The 22,627-nt window shown below is 36.0% G+C and overlaps 1 protein-coding gene across 1 annotated transcript; it reads right to left on the bottom strand.

The window, feature by feature from the left end:
- Window positions 1-10: 10 nt before the first annotated feature.
- On the bottom strand, window positions 11-21,266 carry ZNF654 (zinc finger protein 654; the record flags this gene model as incomplete). The annotated part of the gene is made up of 8 exons (XM_010294234.1): window positions 11-145; window positions 539-2,855; window positions 4,571-4,712; window positions 9,514-9,653; window positions 10,424-10,626; window positions 14,399-14,534; window positions 16,433-16,514; window positions 21,121-21,266. Coding segments are annotated over 8 exons (3,174 nt in total), but the record flags the coding sequence as incomplete, so codon positions are not given.
- Between the last annotated feature and the right edge of the window lie 1,361 nt (window positions 21,267-22,627).

Genomic DNA, 22,627 nt, shown 5'->3' with positions numbered 1-22,627 from the left:
TTTATCAAGGTCATGTTTTTCTTTAGTAATTTGAGACTGCTTTATGATTAAGGCCAACTGGGAAACAAACTGATGCTTCTTCATGTAGTGTTTTTTTATACCACTCCACGTTTGATACATTTTCCCACAACGTTGAATCAGGCACCTGTAAAAGAGAATGCATTGGGATCAAAATGAAGACTAATCAGTGTAAATCACACTTTAATCTAGAATACTGCTTGTGTTTTTCAACATGTTTAGTTTCAAACATGCAAGGAAAGACAGACTGAATTACACCCTTCTGTTTTATGAGAAGTCTGTTCCATTGGAGTTGCCCATCAATTCTCACCACCTCTTTCTTATTCTAAACAGCATGTCCAATTTGAACTTCCAATGGAGCACAGTATTGTGATTTAATTGCCTAAGTTCTAGCATACTACAATTGCTTATAAGTCATGTCTGTCTTATCCATTCCATCAGGTTGCCCGTTTTCAAAGACCATTTTCTGGTTGGTCTTTACCTCCAAATAAACCAACCCAGAAGGACTGTTAAGACTTACTTTCATCATCTGAATCGAATCCAAAGAGCGTCTGACACTTCTTTTGTGCAAGGTGAGCCTCAAGTGCTTCTGAATTACAGTAGATGGTCAAGCAGTTGCCACATCTAAATCTTTCTGTTGATTTGCTACAAAATTTATCTTGTTCAGAATGAGCATCTACTTCATCAGCCAAAATTTTTCTACGTTTTGGCATGCTAATGTATCGTTCATCAAGGTAACTTGGAGGCAACGGTCTAACATATGGTTTTGTTAAGATGACACCATATGAAGTATTCTCTGTTGTCTGATTTGGTTTAGAAGGTAATTGTGAGGCAGCAGTATTATTTTGTGGTATATCATGACAATTCTGTAAAACTGGTAACACCGACCCATTTTCTGTCCTTGTTTCATCTGCCACTCTGTCCAAAGGTACTTCTGATAACTTTGATGATGTTTTATCTAGGTCACTGTGCCCATTGACTAGTTGGTCGCTAACAACATTACAGTTTTCAGAATTTGGCTGTAACACTGGTGTCTTTTGGTCTACTAAACTTAAAACTGTAGCACTACTCTCAGATGAACTTTCATTTCCATTGTGAATTACATTATTTGCTTTCTTCTCAACACTTTGAATATATGTCTTTGGTTCTGCAGAATCCTTCCTTGACTTCCAAGTTGGAATTGGCAAATCTACAGCTTCTTTTTCATTAATAGATTCATCATCATCTTGGTAACTACAAAGTTCTGAAGGATCATCTGAAGAATCTTTTTCACTTGCATCTTCTGAACATTCTGGTGTTTTGTTCAAATAATGCTGAGCTTCATGTTCATACAGCAAAGGGAGCTCCTCAAATAGCTCACAGCATTCTGCAAAGTTGCACTGAGCTTTAAAACCACTATGACTTTTTGCATGTTCTGCCAGCTCAGTTGACAGTTTAAATCTCTGATTACAATTAAAATGTAAACAAAAGTAAACATTTGGATACACATGTCTCTTCAGGTGATCTATAAAATGTTGGGAATCAGCAAATTTCCTCTGGCAGAAACGGCATTTTCCTTTATTCCATTTCATTATATGCTGCTGCACCTTCAAATCAGTTGGATGAGCTTTTCTTGCATGTTTATTGAGGAATCTTATCTTTTTAAACACTCTAGCACAACCATTAGCAGGGCACTTAAAGCTTCCTTCCTCATCCATAGCATCAATGTCTTTTTGAGGGCAAAATGCTCCATTCACTTTATGGAGAACAGGTGACTCTTTACTGGAGCTCTCATCATCTTCTGGCAAGCTTTCTGTACTTAAAGCATCAGGAGCATTATTAAAACAGCTGTCACTACTATTTTCAGTAGCATCATCCTGGTCACTTAGATGGTTTTCCACCACATCAAATACCTGTTCTGCATTCTCCTCCTCCACCTGGACCACTTGGTCAGCACTTGGAGCTATTGCAGTCTCTGGTTCATTATCTTTGGAACCATCAGAATTCCCATTTTCAAGAGACATGGAAACATGAGAACATTCTAGTTCATTAAGAGCAGGAGCCTGCTGACCAGCCTCAAGAACTGCAGCAAGATGCTGCCTTTCTATCTTCCTGACATGATTCTTTAAGTGCTTCAGCATAAGTCCTTTTTGCCTGAACTTTCTGGTGCAAAGTACACAGGAAAAACTGCCCTTTTTTTGGTGAGCTTGTGCATGTTTTACAATGTGACCACCAAGAAATTCCTTGTTGCATATCACACAGCGGTGCCTTGGTACAGTTTGATCTAACATTTCAGATGCCTCAAGAGCTTCATCGTTCTTTTTGGCATTACCTTTGGACTGGGCTTCAGAGAGATCTTCAGGGTCAAGTTCCCCATTGCTTACATCTGTAGAACAGACGTGTTCCTCACTCAGAGCCCTATATTCTGTTATCTTCGCTATATTTGCAGTAGAATTTTCCAGTGTACTTTCACTTAAGCCAATGAAGGCTTTATCCCCCAATAACGCTAAACAATTCTGCTTGATCATCAAGAAATTCCAAAACTCAGGATCAAAAAACAAACCTTTTTTCAAAATCGGAAGCAATTCAAAGCGCACACGGTTTTGAACAGAGCTAGTGCACTCATTGTATTCTTCATCTGCACATTTATATAAATGTTCAACAGTGTAGTAAGATTCCAAGGTGCGCTCAAGAAAAAAGATTGAAAGAGCACAAATTCTGAGGATTTCTAAGTCATTTGGCAGAAAATGGGCAATTGCTTTATAAATAAGACTTTTCATGTTGGGATCTTCACGGAGGTCCAACTGTAGGGCACATCCACATATCTCAACACATATCTGAAGACCATCTTCACCAACCTACAGTAAGGAGAATTACAATGTACATTAAATTATAGAGTATGCATAATGGTATTTTCCTTATGGGCTTACAGAAGTCTACAGGTTGAAAGTAAAATAAAAAAAATCAGACCCACAGAAAAAAAAAAAACACACACTAGTACAAACAACGCCCAAATGTCAACATCCCATGTATTTATATTCATCTACTTGCAAAATAGTTCAGAAAGCTTCCTGCTAGTAAACTTCACCTAAAGGCATGTACATTTTAAAATAATGCTCAGACAAGACTATAAAATACAGACATAAAAATACTGAAAAATAACATCTGGTTTGCACTGAAAGCTATACAGCTACTGTCAACAAAACTTCAGATACTTTTGCCACATGCAGTTCTATAAAGACAATTAATTATTTTGTGATATAAAACAAGACTGCAGCAAATCATATCTGATCTAGCAGTATCTTCTGTTTGCATCTTCATTACCTAGGCTGTTTCACACTGTAATTGGACAGTTACCCTATATTTTGCCCCTGTTCTAACTCATTTAACTTACATTGCATAAAAATACAAGCTATAAAATACCACCCTCAATTTTGAACAATGGCCATCAGTGAAACCATTAACAACCCATGGCCAAGCATTCTAAAAGGCTTGATTTTTCAGAATTTACAAATTACCTTTCCAATGAGCAGAATGCCTATTCCACACTTTAGGCTGGGGACCCTGCCATGAACATGTAATTCACAGGCATGATCAAAAACATACTGCCCAACAGGTGGCAGATTAAAGTAAAAATAGTTTCAGGAAGTTTAGAAATAATTAATACCTACCTATATTTAAACGTGTGTTAATACATACAATGCTCCATATGTAGTGGGTTATTAAAAAATACAATCATTCATATGCAAATATAAATAAAAGTTATTCATGTTACCACAGGTATTTTAGAATACATACGGAGACTAAAATCTTGAACAGCAGCAAATCATCACATTTAAAACTGTACAGCAGCCATGACAAAATAATTTATAATTCATTTCGGGCATAGAATACAAAGCAGCTGTATTCAGTCAGGTTAATGATAAAAACCAACATTTGTCTGGAAACAGCTCGCACTCCTGTGAGCGAAGCATACACCTTTTGCAGATGTTTGTGTGGGACAGTACAAGACTAACATCTGAAGCATGAAACACAGTGCACTCTTCTGAAGCAAAATTACGTCTCCTCCTATCTTAGTCTATCTTTTCCTTTATGTTACATTAAGCACTTCTTCCTATTCGATTAGAACTGGTGAAAGGATTCAGAACTTAATAAGGGTGAAAGGCGGATAAAATGGCATTACAAGTCTTATTTTCTTAAGGAGCCAGGCTATGAAGAAAACAAACACCCCCCCCCAAAACAAGCCCAATGCATCTTTCATATTTACTCCATGTATTTATTATTAATTTCCCCATTTATTTATAGAGGATTACATACCTCAAACTTACTGCAGACAGAAGGAAAAACTCAGAATTCAGTAAGAAACAAAAATCTTAAAACCACGCAACAGATCAACAGCAGTCATAATATTGAAGCACACTCTGGAACTTGACAACATTTTTAAGAAAATATTGTGTCCTTCCCTACCCCCTCTTAACTTTCCACAAAACATGGCCCTTACACAATGTAAAAATCACTTTAACTAGTTACAAAAAGAATGGTGGGTGGGGTAAAAGAAACAAACAAAACTTACTTCATCCTTAATAACCTTCATGAAAGGGAAAATTACTCTGACATTTGTAGCAATTCTTAAAAGCTGGTAGCACTGGTCAACAAATACTTGTTTTGATGGGTTAGATTTAAGCTGCAGTTTACTCCAAATGAAGATCAGGTCCCTATAAGTACAGAACAAAATATTTCAGTTAGATTGAGTTATAGAACTCTATCACTTAAGCATGATGCATTACTAAGAATGATTTGTATATTCTGTAACTCAAATCATATTTGAGAGCATAATACCAATCTAACACTACAACTGTACACAGTGTGCACAATGGAAAATGCAACTTAATTACTTTGTTAAAGCATTCAGGGTATCTCCTATCACTGAGCTAATTAAATATTCAACAAAATATTAATGTATTCAGCACAGTATCAGAGAACTGCATAACCAAATCAGATGCTACAGCACCTAGCCGTTAACACCACAGGCAACAAATGTCAGACTGAACAGCAAGCTCTGTGTGCTCCTGGGATTAAGTGACTTTCAGTGCAAGGATGAGGAGTCCTTCAGGAAAAGAACTGTCTGAATGTGGAAAATGGGAGCGTTGTAGAAAGCTAGCTTCTGATATGGTCCATTAACAGGAAATATTGATGTTGTCCAGTTATGCATATTACAACGCAGCTTTACTTTTTAATGCTGTCATCAGTGGTCTTCCTAGCCAACAGCAGTTATATGAAAGTATCGGGCTCTACAGCTATTCATACATCCCTACGATCTTCAGTCAAATAACGTTTTTGACTGATAGAAGGAAACATAAGAATAGATTGCTAGACTCTGCAGCAGAGCTCCTACACAGGTAATGTGTTTACTCTATAAAATATAGGTAATTGAAATTTACAGCCTGTATGTTCTATGTACTTTAATTCAGAAACTTGGAAAAGCAGCTGGACTTAACTTTTAGTTAGAGGAAAGTTTGCCAGCACAAAGATTTTACACAGGAGTAGATATAGTTAGGATTAGGTAGAATTCCCACCATAAGATCACAATGAAAATGGGACCAATCAACTTTCCTTTTCTGAAGGAAGACACTTTTTTATTCAACCAGCCTCCTCCCTCAGAAACACAAACCCAGTTACTGACAAAGTATTTGGCTGATCTTCTGAAGTTTCTAGTCTGTGCCAGATACAAATCGGACAAACCTTTTGAGATTAAGCTTGTCTAGTGAGGTCAGTGCCTGCATGAAGGGAAGTAACAGAACTGCCTATGACAAAATATGAACTTCACTTTTAAATTTAGGACAGCTCTACAATTCCGCTTGACATTTTAAGAGCTAGACAAGAGAGCTTTATTGTTTTCTTTCATTCAGAACTGAAAAAAAACAGAAAGAAAACTGAAGTTGAAAGAAAGATCAAGCTTACATGGGGGAAACTGTGAAAAGGTATAAGCAGCTCTACCCACAAAAAAATTAGTCTTGCAGGTTTTCTAAGCATATAAGCTGTTCACCTCTGCCTTTACCAGGCTGGAAATCTAAATTCTTAAAGTCTTTGCAAATTTCACATACAAGTTTGAAACTACTGTCTTCATGCACCAAACCATTCATAAAAATTCAGTAAAAGTCTCAACCTGAAGTACAAAAGAAAGAACTTTTTCTTCTCTCTGAACATTTTCTCTGTTAAATGTTACCACAGTTAACTATTATAACTTATTCTCTGCTTTGTCTCATACCATTTCAGAGCAAGCAACTTCAACACTAATCCCAGAAAATTTGAGAAAACTCAAATTATTCTTCTAAGACATTAGTGGTGAAAGTGGCTTGCTGTGTGTTCAGACAAGCATGGCGGCTGGCACAAGGGAAGAGCTGAAAAAGGAATGGCGAAACCTGAAAGTAGAAGGAACAGCTCCATGGGTGAAGAGCAAGCTGCTAAATCAGTTTAACCATCATTAGACTAGACCCTGATGTGACATAATATTTTAGTCTTACTCCTCCATGTAGACATGGTGGCTTCTTCTCAAGCACATTTCTAACTTTGTAACCATTAAGGATTAAAGCATTCTTGAAGAGCTGATTGGACTCTATTTCAACCACTTAAATGCTCTGGATATCAACTTTAATGCTGAAGTCAGCAGCACTTGAGATACTTAGGCATCACTGACCACAACACAGACAATAAACTTGATATAATGTAGGCAGGGGTAGTTTTCTATTTGCTCGATTATTATGGCATAGTAGTATAGAACTTAATGACATTTATTTCTTGGATTGTATAACTTAGTTCACGTTGAGGCCTGTGCTTAAACCATTATGGACATGTGCTGGGGCAATTTAAATTGTTACTGCGAGATCACAGAACTTGGTACCTCTTTACCAGAGGCAACCAGGTATTCCAGCCTGTTAATCCCCTGCAAAATTCCAAAACCATTGCGTGCCTCCATCAGCAACATATGAGAACAGTTAAGCCCACCCTGCCTTAGCTAGATCTAAAACCTTTGCTATTGCTGGTAAGTAGAAAGTCTATCTTTCCTTGGGTATAGATAGCATACTTTACCAAAATGTTATCAAATTCACAAAAAATACCTAAAGGCCAAAGAATGACTGAACATGTGGGAAAAATTCCTGACTTACTGAATTTACTGCATAGCAACCACTTGAAGTCAGCCAAAACAGCATTTAAAAATTACATGGCAGAGAAGGCAAGCCATTCTGCTATACCTGCTCCATCAAAATTTTGGCTGTTTTCCTGAAGAGGCATCACTTTTTGATACTAGCAAGTCATTAATCACATTATTATGGACTGACTTCTTACCAGCACCTTGTACACAAATACTTCTAGTAAGACCAAGCACAGCTTGCTTTGTGATTAATTTGTAAGCGGGCTTTCACTTCAGAAAAATAATTCGTATCATCTGAATCTAGAATTTATTCTTAACGTCAATGAAAACAATATGAGTTTTTGTGACAGAGCTGCTTAAAGTTCATCTTCCTCTGAGATAATACAAGAACTAATGGTTTCAGCTTGAAGATTTCATCTGGATTGCTTCACATGAAGCAGTAGCAAATATCTGCTATCTATAGCTTTTAAATTTATTTTGATATCTTATCTTTGCTAGCATTGTTTGCTGCTAGATCTGCAAGGTCCTCAATTCCAGACAAGGCAAGATGATTTATGCTGTGCTGAAGATGTTAAAACCTTCTCTACGGAAAAATACACGATGTGGGTTAACTTAACCTGCCTCCAGCTTCTTCAAAAATTTGAATTACAGTATACTTATGCCTTCACAAGCTTTGTTCCAGTTTATGTTATCTTTTAAGCATTATGCAGAATTCTCTTGTTTGGTATGCAATTGTTAAGGCTCAGCATCTGTAAAGAATGAAACAGCTGTTCTAGCTGCTCTAGAATTGCTCTGAACTCTTGGAAAGATCCTCAAGTTCTATATTCTGAACAGAAGATTAAAATATTAAGAGATGCCAAAATAGTCTCCTTCATAAACAGGTATCAAACAGTACTTTAGTCTCTTCTGTAATTTCATTTTTTATATGCACTTTGCCTGAACATAAAGGACAGACATCTTGTTTTGAACAGCAATTTTAAAAATGGATGATGCAAAACTTAATGATCAACTGGGTAAGAGCAAGGTTAACATGTTACTACAGCGAAAGATATAAAAAGTAGGTTTAATTCCAATATTTAAAATGCTTCTCATAAAAGACTGAATCCCCAAACCAGAAAGCACTAACCCAATGTGTAGGTTATATCTGCAAATTTCCTAGTAAGAAAGAAGTCAGGAGAAGCAGCATTTAGGCAGGAATCAGCAAAGTCAGATTCCATTCCAAAGCTGGTCACTGGGCTCACACAAACCATGTACCTTTTTTGGCTTAACTTCTTCATCTGTCTTATGGGGACAGTCATGTCCACCTTTTTATGGACAGACTGAATGAAAAATGTCACTAGGTATTGCCAATATATTACATTATAAACATATGCCATAATAATTCCAAAGGTTTTGATTCAATGAAATAAATTATTCATCCAATAGTTAAGGAAAAATTTTGTTAACACACCAAACATCATGTCTGACCTTCATTACTTCCTTGAGGAAAAAGAAAGACATATTTTCATTTTCAATTCCCTGAAATCTGGTAACAAAGAAATCGTACACAGATTCTAAACTCCATATTGAAATTAGTTACACAGATTAATAATTTGATCTTTATTGATTGGAAAAAAAAAAAATTGCTGACTAAGCCTTTTTGCTTGTACTACATAATCAAACAAATTAAGCATCCTTTATCAAGGAATACAGATGACATCTTAGGTACAGAAATTATGCAGGCTAAATAGAAGTTTATCTTCCTTAGCCATCTTTCAGATCTCAGAATGATGAAATTTGTTTTGACAAGTCTTTAGAAAATGCTTCTTAGCCTTGAAACATCCAACTATCAAGATGATTCAGTGTGGATGAAGACCTTACTTCAGTGTTTTCTAGAGGAAAACAGTTATGGTTCTGTTTATGAAGTAAAAGTTTATGTTATTAATGTAATTAATAGCACATTTTCAGAACCATATGTTGTCTTTAGACACACTGGTGACAATTACAGTTTGATTATTGTAAGCAGTGTCATTTAACTAGCAGGACAGCAAATTATCTGCATTGCCAGAGCATCTACAGACTGCATATTGTTACACACTGATAATAATAAATGCCCTATCTATAGGTATTTACATCCTGAGAAAGGCTCACCCTTCTGTTACTTTTAAACAGTTAAGTGTTAGATACTATGTGGGCTACCACTGTACATGATTGTGTGTAAAAGAGGCAGGCAGGCGTTAACAGATGTACTAGGATTGTTTAAAAATAATATTAGAATATCTGGTATTTTAAACTTGACCTACATCCCAAAGTTAGATGAGTTTCACTTCGGCAATAACCATTTCTTATCTGCTAAGCTGCTTCACCAGAAATAAAGTATTTACCATATACAATACATGTCCCCATTTTGAAGCTGTGGGACTAGGAACGATTCACATAGCTGTAAGGCTAAGGTAGTCTTCCCTTCTTTTTCAGTGTTGCAGATGATCTCAATTCCACTCTTGCAATCAGTCCTCAACAAGTGCTATACAATTAAAATAAAATCAATTTAGATAAATTTGCTAACATGAAATAAAAACCTATCAGACCTTGCTATATTAAAGAAGCTACTGAAAACTTCAGGAATTGCTATTAACATAGGATTTCTTTGGAATAGCTTTTGTGTAGGTCTGTAAATAAAGATTTTGGAGATGTTTAGAGATCTTTCATATTTCTTAGAATAATGACAATCAGAATAATTGTCTGAGAAATTAAAAGACTACACAAAAGCAGTTTTTTGCATGATGGTAGCTTGTTTTTAAAACAAGGTTAAGAAAAGAATTGCTATCTTGTAAGTGCTATCAGTGGTAAAAGTAGTGTCACATTCAGCTACAGTGCCATTTTATAAACTAGGGCATCATTAAAAAAACTTTAAAACTAACAAAACTATATAACATACAGAACACTGGACTGACACCAATTCGGCTCAAGTGCCTTCACTAAAATAACAGTCAATAGCAAAATAGTCAATACACTGAAATTACAAAATATTAATGATTCAAGTTATTTAGGGAATATATCTTCAGGTAAACTTGACCAAAAAAAATGCATTTAGGTCAGCAAGATTTGTAGGCACTTAACATTTAACTTTTCAAAGCTTAAGCCAGTACAAAGTTAAGCAACACCGGTGTAGTTGCCTGATTTTATGACATTTGGTTCTACAAAAACAGAGTTCCATATGCTCCTCTTGACAACTGGTATACAGTTAAGTATAATGTATCACTTCATTAAAAAATGTATACTGACAAACAATACCTCCTGGAATAGCTGATCTTCTAATGGTGACATATAAAGACAGGTGAAAAGAGCTTGATGGAAATACAGATCTTTACTGATATCTGGATGATTTATGCAAGATTTGATAAGAGCCATTGCCTCAGGGATGCGTTCACAGGCAATAAGGTATCTGGCACGTAGTTCAAAGAACAGTGGATTTTCAGAGCTTAAATATTTGTTAACTGTACAGAAAAGAAAGATTTAAAGGCAATTAGAATATGAAGTCCAAGCAACAAATATATTCAAATGTAATGTTGTTTTTAATAGTGCAATGTCAACAAATAATATTAAAAAAAGGCTCTGCTAAAGAAGCTACCAAATTTTTAATTAAATACCATCAAGAATCTATCCTTCTGCTTGGAAACAGAAATTGTTTGTTTTTTGGTTTTTTTTTTTGTTTTGTTTGTTTGTTTGTTTGTTTTTACACCAGCAATCTTTTTTCTAACAGTTTAACACAAGGTGCTGCAAAGGATTAGTAAAATATACGCTAAATAGAAGCAGTTATGAACATTTTTGAGAAAGAAAATTCCCTCCTTTCTCAGCACTGCAATCTGGGTAATTACTGGAAGTATAGGATTGACATCACTTCCAAAGTTATATTTATAAATATTTCAAACAACTCAGGATACTCGTTACGCATTTAAATGGAAGAGCTCAGAGTGGTGAAAAAGTTAACTACACTTCACATGCTGTTGCTTTAAGTAGGTTTGATCACCTTGATTTTGCTTGGAGAAGCAGAAAATATACTTTTTCTTCCTCTAAAAGTGCTACTGGGCACAATTCTTGCATCTAAACCCCTAAATACCTTTAAATTCTAGCCCCTGATTTCTGGAAATGTTTTTCAGATCTAAAAGCTAATCTTAAAGCTAACATTTGAATGAAATAATTTTAACTGAGATACTGAAAATACTTTAACATTTAAATAACTGGGAAATTCACATTTTAAAAATGTCAAGAAAAGAGATCGTCAACTTGAAGTCAATGAAGGCTGGAAGTGAGCATAGAAAGTTTGTATCTTAGAAGGAGCCTGTATTAAGAAAGTTAGAAGCACCTTAAAGTGACACTTCAACAGGATTAAAAAATTAGAAGTGGTTACTAAACACCACAATCTGAACAGCCAAGATAAATTATTTCCCCAAAATAAAAAGATTAACAGAATGCCTGTTATACAAGTAATCGTTTCTTTTTTAAGGATGCCTGGTTTGAAAGACATTCCTTATGCTCAGAAACAGGATTTCTCTACCATTTTTATTTTTACACAAACTAATGGTATTATATGCTAATGAACATTTAAGAAATATCATTCAAGGTGATATAAGATTTTAGATGAGATTTGTTATTAGATGTACCATAAGGTCCACCGTAAGAGAAAATCTCATTCCCACTGTTCATTAGCACTTCTGGGTACAAACTTAGTAAAGATGACGACTGAAAGAAACGCTGGCATATAATAGTAGTCATTAGCTGCAAGAAAAAGTGATTATACAGAAAAATCCTTGAAGTTAGTAAAGGCCTCTCCTTTTTTGAATTAACATACTTAGGATAATAAACCTTATCATCGGTTTAATATGCAAACGTTACCCAAAAGATTACTGAATATTCACATTGAAAAATTAGGCCAGAAATACTTAACTTTTCTTATGTGCTAATGTAAAGAAAATGCTGCACATTTAACAACTGGCTCTAATATTCTTTTCCTTCAAACGAAGACTGCAGTCTACAATACAGGTTAACTTGTTATATCATTCCTACTTTCTATGTGAAGAACTCCTAGGTCAATATGCCCCTCTGCTTCATAAATGAGAAGCCCACTTCTGACAGCACAAGCTCCCAGGGATATGGGTCTCCTGCACCCTCCAATGCTGTTTTTAAACAGACTGGGAGTTCCAGCTACACCACCAGCAGGATTATGCTCCCTCCCTGTAGTGGAATGCCCTCTTTACCCAAGGCAGCCTTTATAGCTCTTCTAACACCGCCAAGCAGAAGGCAACTGCTAACTATAATAGCATTTAGCCAAGTCTGTGATACGTTACAAATGGCTTGGGGAAAACAACATCTATTCTTGTCGAGGCCGTATGTGCTTTGCTTTAGAGCAATAGATGTCAACCATCAGCTTAGAAACTAATTAACTGCTTACATCTGAGTGTACCTCTGTCTACAATATTCTCTTCTAGATGTTCACAGTAGGCTGCCTTATTCTCTTTAATCTATCAGAAGTTTCAACCCTGCTATTTTTCTTTAAACCCAAAGGCTGCTCTCCGTTCCAGCCATCTCAAAATAGACTGAAACATCTCAAAGTATACTACAATTCATGTAAAGACAGACATAGAGAGGTTTGTCTTGGCCTAAGCTTCTATGTGTAATTAATGAATCCAAGACAGCATTATGTAGTTTACACAGTACGTATTTATCTTTTCAAGTAATGGTTGGTGATTCAGCAATAATAGGCAGTTTTCCTCATTTAAAATAGTGATTCCTGAGGGAACTACACGGCCAAGTTTCAAAATATACACAAAATACTGCCAGCCTACAGAGCAGCACAGAACATTTGCTTTGTGTAAGAGTTCACAAGAATCAGATTTTAGAGGAAGTGAGACGAGAAAGAAGGAGCTTCCAAAAGATATTATCTGAAATAAAATGTTTGTCATCACAGATGAGATGTCAAGGGGATATGTGGGGATATCAGAAGATAAAAGGAGGAAAAATACCTCAGCAAAGGGAAAGGAGATGTGGCCTGCAACAAAAGGAAACAATATGATCATCTAGTGACAACATGCAGTCTCATTCCTACTCTGTCAGGTTAAAACTAAGTAAAAATCCTCAAACTGTTACCCATCATATAGAGGCTTCATGATGATCAAGGGTATCAAAGGAAAGGACTAAACTAATTCTTTGCTGGAGAGATGGAGACTAAGACCTAACTTCAGCTAATGGTCACCAAAACTTTTAGAGTTTGTCATGCGATGCAGAACAAAACAAGGATAGTACTTGTTTTCATTTTGTTTCTGTAGGTATTTGACTAGAAGTTTATCAGATATGTAATAAAAATCATAGGTAAACTATGCTGCTCAAGCATTTACTTCACAGGAGAGACAAAACAGACTACCCACTTAATCACGTTAATTTGCTATCGAAATACTTTCTCTGATTGAGGAAACAGCTCACTGAGCTGTTCTGACCTTACAGTCGTCTTCCTCTCTCTACAGAATGAACACATTGTCATAAACAAAGTAGTGAATTTGAATCATGCATTACACTATAGCAAATGGAGAAGAACTAGTATTTTCTGTCACTATCAAACAGAAACAACTTTTAAGAGGTCCTCTGAGAACACTTCTAGCAAATATGTTACTTAAGATGTTAGTAAAGAGTTAACTGTAGATCAGGTATTTTTCCCCTTATGAACTGTCATTAACATTCAAGTAATTTTGTTTCCACATGTCGTATCTTTCTCCTACTCCCAACTCTAGGAATTATGTATAAAGAGAAAGCAGCTATCCGGTGTAGTCACAGGTGTCATTCTAAACAGAACCAAGAAAAGCCGCAAGACCAAGTACATACAATTTAAAAGAAAAATTAACTGAGTCAGAAATACACATCAGATGCTCCCATAATCATGTCATTTCAGTAGCCTAACTGAAGTCAAGTCACTCTCCATGCTCTTTCAGGGGTTGAACACCTAGATTTGGTGAAGTCATATTAAGTAACTGCTCAGTAGCCTCTTGTATCTGAATAATCTGATCTCTACACTATAAAAGTAGACTTAAATTACTATCAAAGAAATTTAGTTTTCTTTCACATAAAAAAGGGACCAGTACATTTTACTACAGAAAAATAGTCAGATTCTGTGCAATGCCAGCTGACAACACCTGACCCTAATGTAAAAAAAAAAAAAAGAAGCATAATTTAACACATTTTTCAGTACTATAAAAATTAACATGGTAAATGAATTACCTAATTCCTGTGACACAGGCTTTGCTTTAAGAATTGCTTGTAATACTGGATCCTCCCATGGTCCACCATCTCGGATGATTCGAGTCACTAGTTCCAGGTTCATATTTCTGTATCTATTTAGAAGGTTCTGACATTCCTACATGTAAAAAGAAAAACAATTAGAAAGAAGAAAAACAATGCTGTCTAAAAATAGTTAGACCATCCAAAAGATATGAAATACGAAAACGCACATGTGTTTAAGTACTTCCTCAGTCAACAATTCAAGCTACAAAGTCTTCTACTGACCATGCCTACACAAAGCTCTAAAGCATCAACTTATATTCTCTAAAAACAGAGATTTTGTGTTCTCTAAATACATAACTGTGGAAGCCAGAATGCTTGTGTCTTCTATAGGCAGGCAGCAAGAGCCTGACATTTGCTAATGCAAAAATGCCTTTCCTTGAATTAGAGAGATTACTGGCATATGCTATAGGAGAAGTTTTCACCTCATGCTGGTCTGTGCAAATTTAGACATGTTGATGCTCGATTTGTGATCCAGTGATGGTGTCTGAATTCTACGAGGGAAAAACTGAATTAAACCATGTGAGTCACCAGCCCTCAAGCAATCATTTTTGTCCAAATCTCTACATAATAGAAATTACGCTTGCCTAAGATAATCTGGAATGTTTTAGCCACCCATGATTTTCACGTGTGCCAAGTTCCCCCACTCTCCCCATAATACCAGGTTATTTGCTGGTAGAAGTGTGAACATTAATGTTAATCAACAGTAGAATTTTAATCATGAGAAAAAGTTATCTAACTTTGAAACAAAAAAATGCAGCTGAAGAATGGCTTCTATGCACGTATGATTAACTTCTTAACATATGCTTTTTTGCTGTAAGATTTTCTAGTTTCAACTCAAATTTTTCTTTGATATTCAAATAAGTATGTTTGATGGTGAAGAATGGTGAGGTAACTGAAGCAATGGTTTTCACTACCAGTTTGATTACACAACTGATTCAGAATTTATCTAAAAATTTGTGTAGAGATATATTTTAATATGTTAATTGTTAAAAAGTCAAGGCAATTGAGAATTGTAATACAAAAGCACAGAGAAGAAAGTATTATGCATCACACTTTTTCCCTAAAGTCTGTTGTGTTCATAAACTGTTTTTGAAAAGCACTTATTGCAGGACTGCCAGAATGTTCCATTACTCTTATGCAAGAGACCCTACCCATTTCCTGAGGCTGCTAAGCCACTCCTTGACCCTATTCTTCCACCAATTCTAATCAAGCATGCAACGGCTGACACGTTAATTTGTAGCAGCAGTAACAAACAGGTATCAACATAAAAATAACAAAGGGATAGGTATTCCTCAAAATGCAGTTCCATGATCAGAAGAGACATTCCCTACAAAGTTTCTTTTCACAGTGGCACAAGTGCTTGTGTTCCCATGCAGTGAACTCAACTCTCAAAATTGGTTCAGGTGAAAAAAAAACCACAACAAAACCTTATCTGGCAAAAAAAGGCAATTTTTAAAATCGAGGATTATTTGCCTTATGCAGTTGTACCTGCATACCTGCAAAATCTTGTACCAGTCTAGCCAAGAGTACAACAGTTTTAAACAATGCAAGTTTATGCTGACCTGAAGAGATAGAGCACCTCAGAGGGAAACTTGAGGTTTCATGTCATGAACTGGTATGCAACACTAGATGACATTAAGCTCTAATTAGGTATAAACAAGCAAAGCTTCCCTTTTCTACACTGGAAACGCAAAAAATACATCTTTAACCAGATTGATATTACAGAGATGTACATTTCAATTAGTCCAACCAGATTCAAATAGCAATACTGGCAATAAATGTAAAAATAAATGGCTCTCCCTTCAAATATTGCCTCCTCTCCCCCTGCTTTTTGGGAGGGTATAAATGTAAGTAAAGCAGCTTTCACTTTCACTATAATGGCATGTTTCCTCCAGGTTATATAACCACAAAAACTATCTTTACATGTACTAAAATAATATTAAAGGTTTATATGAAAATAGGCAACACTACCTGGATTGAACCTAAAATATCTTTCAAAGGATCTTCATAGAACTCATCCTTTCCAAAGAACAGCAGCAATTCAAAAAAACTCCTAAAAAACAGAAGTAGTGACAAGTCAAACTAAAAATGTTAATTCAAAAAATGAAACTACTGTAAGTCTAATACTTTTCACAGCACTAAAAACAAAATTAGGACTTTTTAGTTCTTTTAAGTTCTAGACCCGTGCCCACGCCAGAGTCGTTCTAAAAAGTTTGGCTAATACCCATACTCTCTAAACACAACTCATATTTCAAAAACTTGATGTTGGTCTGATACTTTGTGCTGGATTTCAGAAGTTAGACTTCCCCACACACACCTCAAACATATTTTTCATCAGGCATCAAGTCACAAATATGATACAGCTACAGATAAGCTAACAAGACCAAATCAGCAATAAAAGAGTTTATACTTAAGCACAACTTGAAATCCCTTCTGCCACAGCTTCTTCATAAGTTCAGGACATTTAGACTCACAGTACCTCCCTGATCTTCTCCCTCAAGAACTCTATGTCCTCCATACTGCTGCTCCCCATTCACAATTACAAAAGTAAACCTCTCCTCAAAAGCCAAAGCATTTGTCATATATGCAGCAATTTTGAAGAAAGAGGACAACTGTAAAATTACTGTAGTATGCACAGTGTATAAGGAGTTACATTCAAGGAATAGTAACTTCACATGAATGCAGATTCCCAACAATTCACATTGTTGATAACCACGATAACCACTTTCTACTAACACATTGTATTCCAGTTCAGCCTGTTTTGCTCTAACGTCCACTGAAGTCTCTTTAAGATGATGCAGGTTTAAAGGTGCTATTAATTTCACATTTCCAAATAAAAGCCTTTTGCTATTCATTTCATATTCAAAAAAAAGCTTTTGAAGATTATTTTCCAAGGGAGAACTTTGGTGCAAATATGCAAATGGAACTACATCCATCTTCTGTGTAGCATTCAAATGAATTGACAAAACCTCAATTTTAGCACTAACAAGTTTTTAAGCAAATCAGATCTATGTGGAGCAACATGAATTCACAATTGTGAATTATCTGCCACCTCTTTTGAGTGGCAGGATTGATCCTTTCAACAGCAGCCTAGATTCAAACTGACCTGTGGCCTGCCTCCATGTTTTCCATCATCTTAAAATTCTTGCCTGGCATTTTAGTATTTTTAATACAGTGACTGAGACAAACAATTCTGATAGCAGAATCATAGAGGTCGGTAAAAAGTAGCTTTCCAGAGCTCAAGTCAATTTAGGTCTTCATTTACAGAAGCATACTTCCAGATAATACTTAGAATTCAGTAAACTCATCAAAAATGAGGTTGTTGGATCTCATGGATCTGCAGACAGCTCCAGTGCACCTGCTATTGCTCTGTCTTAAGATTCTGAGAAATTTCATTTCTATTTGGAAAAGGAAACTACCAAGTACTGCACCAACATAATCTGCAATTGCCCACTGAGAAGGTCATGAGCAGCAGGGAATAACTGAGTGACTCTTGGGAGGGAAAGATAATACTGGAAGACTACTGAAAGAAAAACTGTGCATCTAGGGTGTTCTAGAAACAGGACTGAACAGCAAAGGCTTTGGTCTTGTAACAGAAGAAAATAGGGATAATTTAAGATTATGCTTAGAGGGTTTTTTCCAAATGAACAGAGAGAATAAGGAGGCAGAGAGCGAGAAGGTAGAAGATGACTCCTGAAACAGGATCCAGCACTCTTCCAGCCTAGAGGTTTTTGAGTCAAGACCTCGATGATGGCAGTTTCTTTCCTGATTACAGCATTTAGTCTTTTGTTGCCACAGCTCTTAAAACAAAAGGCAGATTTTCATGAACAGCTAGTTGGACAAGGAACTCTTTTGCAGAACAATTAAATTCACTGCCGTTATCTCCAAATTTAACATCAAACTTCAATGTACTTGAAGTTAACATACAAAGTATTCTTACAAAACAAAATGTTTCATTTTTAATAAAGCTAATTCAAAAGAAGTTAAAGAGCAGACTTATGGCAATTTTTCCTCTCAACAACATTTTCAGAAATACTGTGCATTAAAAGTTTTTAACATTCACATAAACAAATAGAAGTTTTGTATAGGAATAATGCAAAAGTATAATAAAATCAGGTTTCCTTTCAATTATGCTGCAGTATTTTTTTTTCCTAACCAGTAATAAGCTATGCCAAAAACAGACCTAGAAAATTTAAGGTACACATTCATTATGTTCAATGACAGAATTTTTCTCCAGATTAGGTCCTTGAATCTCAACTCAAATATGGAATGAAAAAACAAGCAGTACCCAAATAAGTACTTTGTTCTGAAAAACATAATCTCATTTCATGTTGATAAACAAAAATTTGCAACATACTTGACTCTCAGGAAAGGTCAGACACAAGTCATGTCATGCTGTGGAAAGCAACCAAACTGGAATTTAAATAATAAGACAAAACTAGTTACAGCAAGTGATGCATGCACCCGTTTTTATTGGCTTTGATTGATTTAAAGAGAATAGGATCTTAAAAAAAAAAAAAATCTGTAAATTATAGTGAACAAGCGTAAACTACAGTTTTCTTCCCTATCAATGCACCTGTTCCACACTATCAGAGTAATAAAGGAAGCTATCAAAATATTTCTATTTCCTCATCAGTAGCCTCCATTCAGTTAAAATTACTATAGTCAATTCCAGCTTGGCCCAGTTATCTTAAAACAGTCTGAAGCATTGCACATCTACATTTACATCCTTCTGTTTATAATAATGGTGCTTCCAGATTTATCACATCACTACTTTGGTATTACTGGCATCAGAAGATTGCCTAAGAACACTAGTATGCTGGCACCATTATTAAAACTCCCTGATATTAATGGTAGTACAGGTGCTGCTTCACTTGTGATGAATAGCAAGGCTAGTAAGTATAGGAAATGCAACAGTCAATAGTTTATTGTCTAGTTACTAAGGAAATCTTACTCGAGCATGACAATACAGTCAGGAAGATTTTCGCTCTCCAAGAACTAGCACTTAATATACACCAAATTTTCAAGAGATTTAAGCAAGGTTTCCCAGGTAACCGCAAGTACTAAGTCCCAGGATCCCTTTATGATACTACATGCAAAACTACACCAGTCAAGCAGAGTCCAAAGAAAAAATAAGCTGTCATTCTAGAATGAACACCTCAGTAAGCAAACCCAGCTCCAAAAACCAAGATAGACACGGGTGACAGCGATCAATTCACTTCTAGATTATCAGGAAGTGACCACTCTACATACAAATACCTGAATTTCTACCTTTTTTCCCTCACAAACTTTTATATTTAGAAGTATATAAAGTGCAATTTGAACTTGGAAGGTTTTTTTTTTCCTATAAACTAGTAAAAAAAAAAAAAGAGGCCACCATGTTTTGATGCAACTGCTAGTTATTCTCTGATACCCGAGTATTCCAGTTTTAAAAGTCATGATCTTCTGATTCCATATTAGTCCCATGTCAAATAGTTTTGCGCACATACACAAAACCGTAAATGTCTTTGGTGAAGTTTCACCACTGCTTAAAGATAGCACATACTCTCTTAAGTGTACAGAATAAAGCCTTGACTCCTATGTAATTAGTACTAATAGCTCCAGAACAGTGGAAAGGATAAGCAACCCAGTCCTCCTGACCAAGTAAACTAAGAGAGGAAGGCTAGGACAGCATTCACTTCTGATGTCTAGGTGAGGCAGGAAGGACACATTTCCACACAAAATTCTACACTGAGATACCAAGCTGTATTTGAAAGCACTGCTCAACAAGAATGCAGTTTAACCAGCTAGACGAATAAATCTGATTTACTCAAACTAAACTCACAATAAAGCTAGCCTTTAGGGTTTTGTCTCCATCTGCTGAGAGAAGATAAAATATACTGCATCTCAGCTAAGTATATCTAACTCACTTAAAGTTTATTTTTTTCCCCCCTTCCATTCAACACTGAGGTCTTGAAACATGAAAAGTAGGTTTTGAGAGCAAGAAAAAAAATAAGACTTTTACTTATCTACTGATCATTACCTTGACACCTTCAGCCTTCATGTGGGAAAGCCACCAATCCACAAAGAAAACTGAGATTATAGCAAGATTTATGACTTAACATTCCGCAGTTCTTTAAGTTGAATACGATTTTTGGTCAGTTAACTGTATAGCAAGTCATTCCCATAGGCATTTTGATGACTCAAACATAAAAATCTGTTTTAAAATTGATGCTTTGAGTTTCTTCAACTCTATAAAAAATTAATCTTAACAAATACTTTACTTATTACATCAGTAGAGGTGGAACAGTAAAAGCTTTAGATAAATTATTTACAATTATGTACTGTCAAAGGTTTGTCTCCAAATACTCCAAAATAAGATTTTCTAAAAAGAAGTCTGTATAGCCATCACTTATTTTTTTAGAGTATTTATTTTGCCAGAAAACCCTTTGATACAATATTTTAATACCAGAGTTGAAGATTTAACAAGGACATAAAAAGACTAAACTAAATCCTAGGTTTTGTATCCTCAGTTAGCTACCTGGAACCAAGAATTGCTAAGTCACCTGGTAAAACCACTCTTAAAAGCTCTGAGGAGCTCTGAGACCCTATTGCTATTATCAAAGTAACACAGACAGTCTATATTGTAAAAGAAGTAACAAAAAAAGAAAAGTACTTACAAAGCTAGGCTACTCAATACATATTGTACGTGCTCACATTCAGCTGGGAATGATACACAGGCAGACGTGAAACAACAGAGCGCCGTCTGAAGCACCTGAAGCTGAGGCAAAGGAACCTGCCATCTTCCAGCATAGTCTTCAACAACCTAATGACAGAAACATTAAAATATATGTTACAATGGAAAACACTTCCTTTAGTCAGAAATAAGTATTTAATACTGTACCTGCTTTATCCCCCCCTCCTTGTCCCTCAGAAGTAGGGTTTGTAACTAAAGAAACCTGACCACTTTGTGTCATCAAACAAAACAAAAAAAGATTAGAAACTTTATGCCCTACATTATGAGAGATATACCACAAAGGACCTTCAACTATTCTTTTCACAGGATAAGGCAGGATTTACTTTCTTCTTACATAGTATCACAGTAGGTATTACACTCTGCATTTAAACACACACTTTTGTTTTGCAAGAGGACACAAATTAGAGTCTATAACAATAACCAGACATACCATTCTAAAACTAAGAGGGGAATGACTAGCCTGCACTCTTCTAACCTTTATGTCAGCAGAGAAAAGCACAAACATACAGTCACCCCTTCTTATCTGATCAAATAAGTAAATTTGGCCTTTTTTATCTATATGATGAAACTAAGGCTAGCTATGCCCTGATCTACAGTTAAGGAACTACATCACTATTTATAGAGAAACATGAAGGTGAAAACTAGGTGTTTTAATGGAGAAAAATCCTTGCCTGGTTATCTAGCCAATCTTGTTTGTATTAATAAATGCAAATCTCTGGCACTGCCTATGCCCACACTGGGAGGCTCAATAACCCAGCACCATCTGATATTTCTATATGGGTATGCCTAGACTGAAGTCCTCTGAAAGGCTCAGTCCATTTAGAGCATTCCATGTATAAAACAGCACCGAATTCAGCACGAAACACAGCAATAAAATAGATGTCTGTAGTGGCACTCACCAATTCTCTGACTCACTAGTCATTATGCTGCACTCCTCCAGCAAGTAGAAGGCCAAGGGCTTTGGGTCTTCTCTCCTCCTTTAATCAACAGCTAAGATGTGACTCATAGGCAGCACTCTAAGCAGAGACTGAAAACCGTATTTCTTCCACACACTGGCACATAACTTATCTCATTGCACCAGAGTCAGGCTCCCTTTGCTCACTTACTTGTGCCTTATTTTTTTCCATCATAACAGCACAGTTTCAATATAAACAGAAGAAAGTGGACTAGCTGCATTTCAGGGCCTAGGGCACTCTTCTCCAGTTCAGGAAACCTAACTGAGAACTCCTACATCCTGAGAAAGTGAGAAGCAGGTGGGGAAACAAAATGCCATCAGCCATATTGTAAAGAGAAAGCTAAAGCACTCCATAGCATAGGGAAGAGACAAGTAACTGCCTTCAAGAGAGCTATGAAGTGCCAACCCCTAGAAAGCTAGTGGCCAACCACACCTGGCCACCCATCTCAAAAGCCAGGCCAGAAAACAAAGGATA

Source organism: Phaethon lepturus, unplaced genomic scaffold, assembly GCF_000687285.1.
Source record: "Phaethon lepturus isolate BGI_N335 unplaced genomic scaffold, ASM68728v1 scaffold52779, whole genome shotgun sequence".
Taxonomy (NCBI): domain Eukaryota; kingdom Metazoa; phylum Chordata; class Aves; order Phaethontiformes; family Phaethontidae; genus Phaethon; species Phaethon lepturus.
The sequence above is the reverse complement of the archived record's forward strand: the minus strand, read 5'-3'. Positions and strand labels throughout refer to the sequence as shown.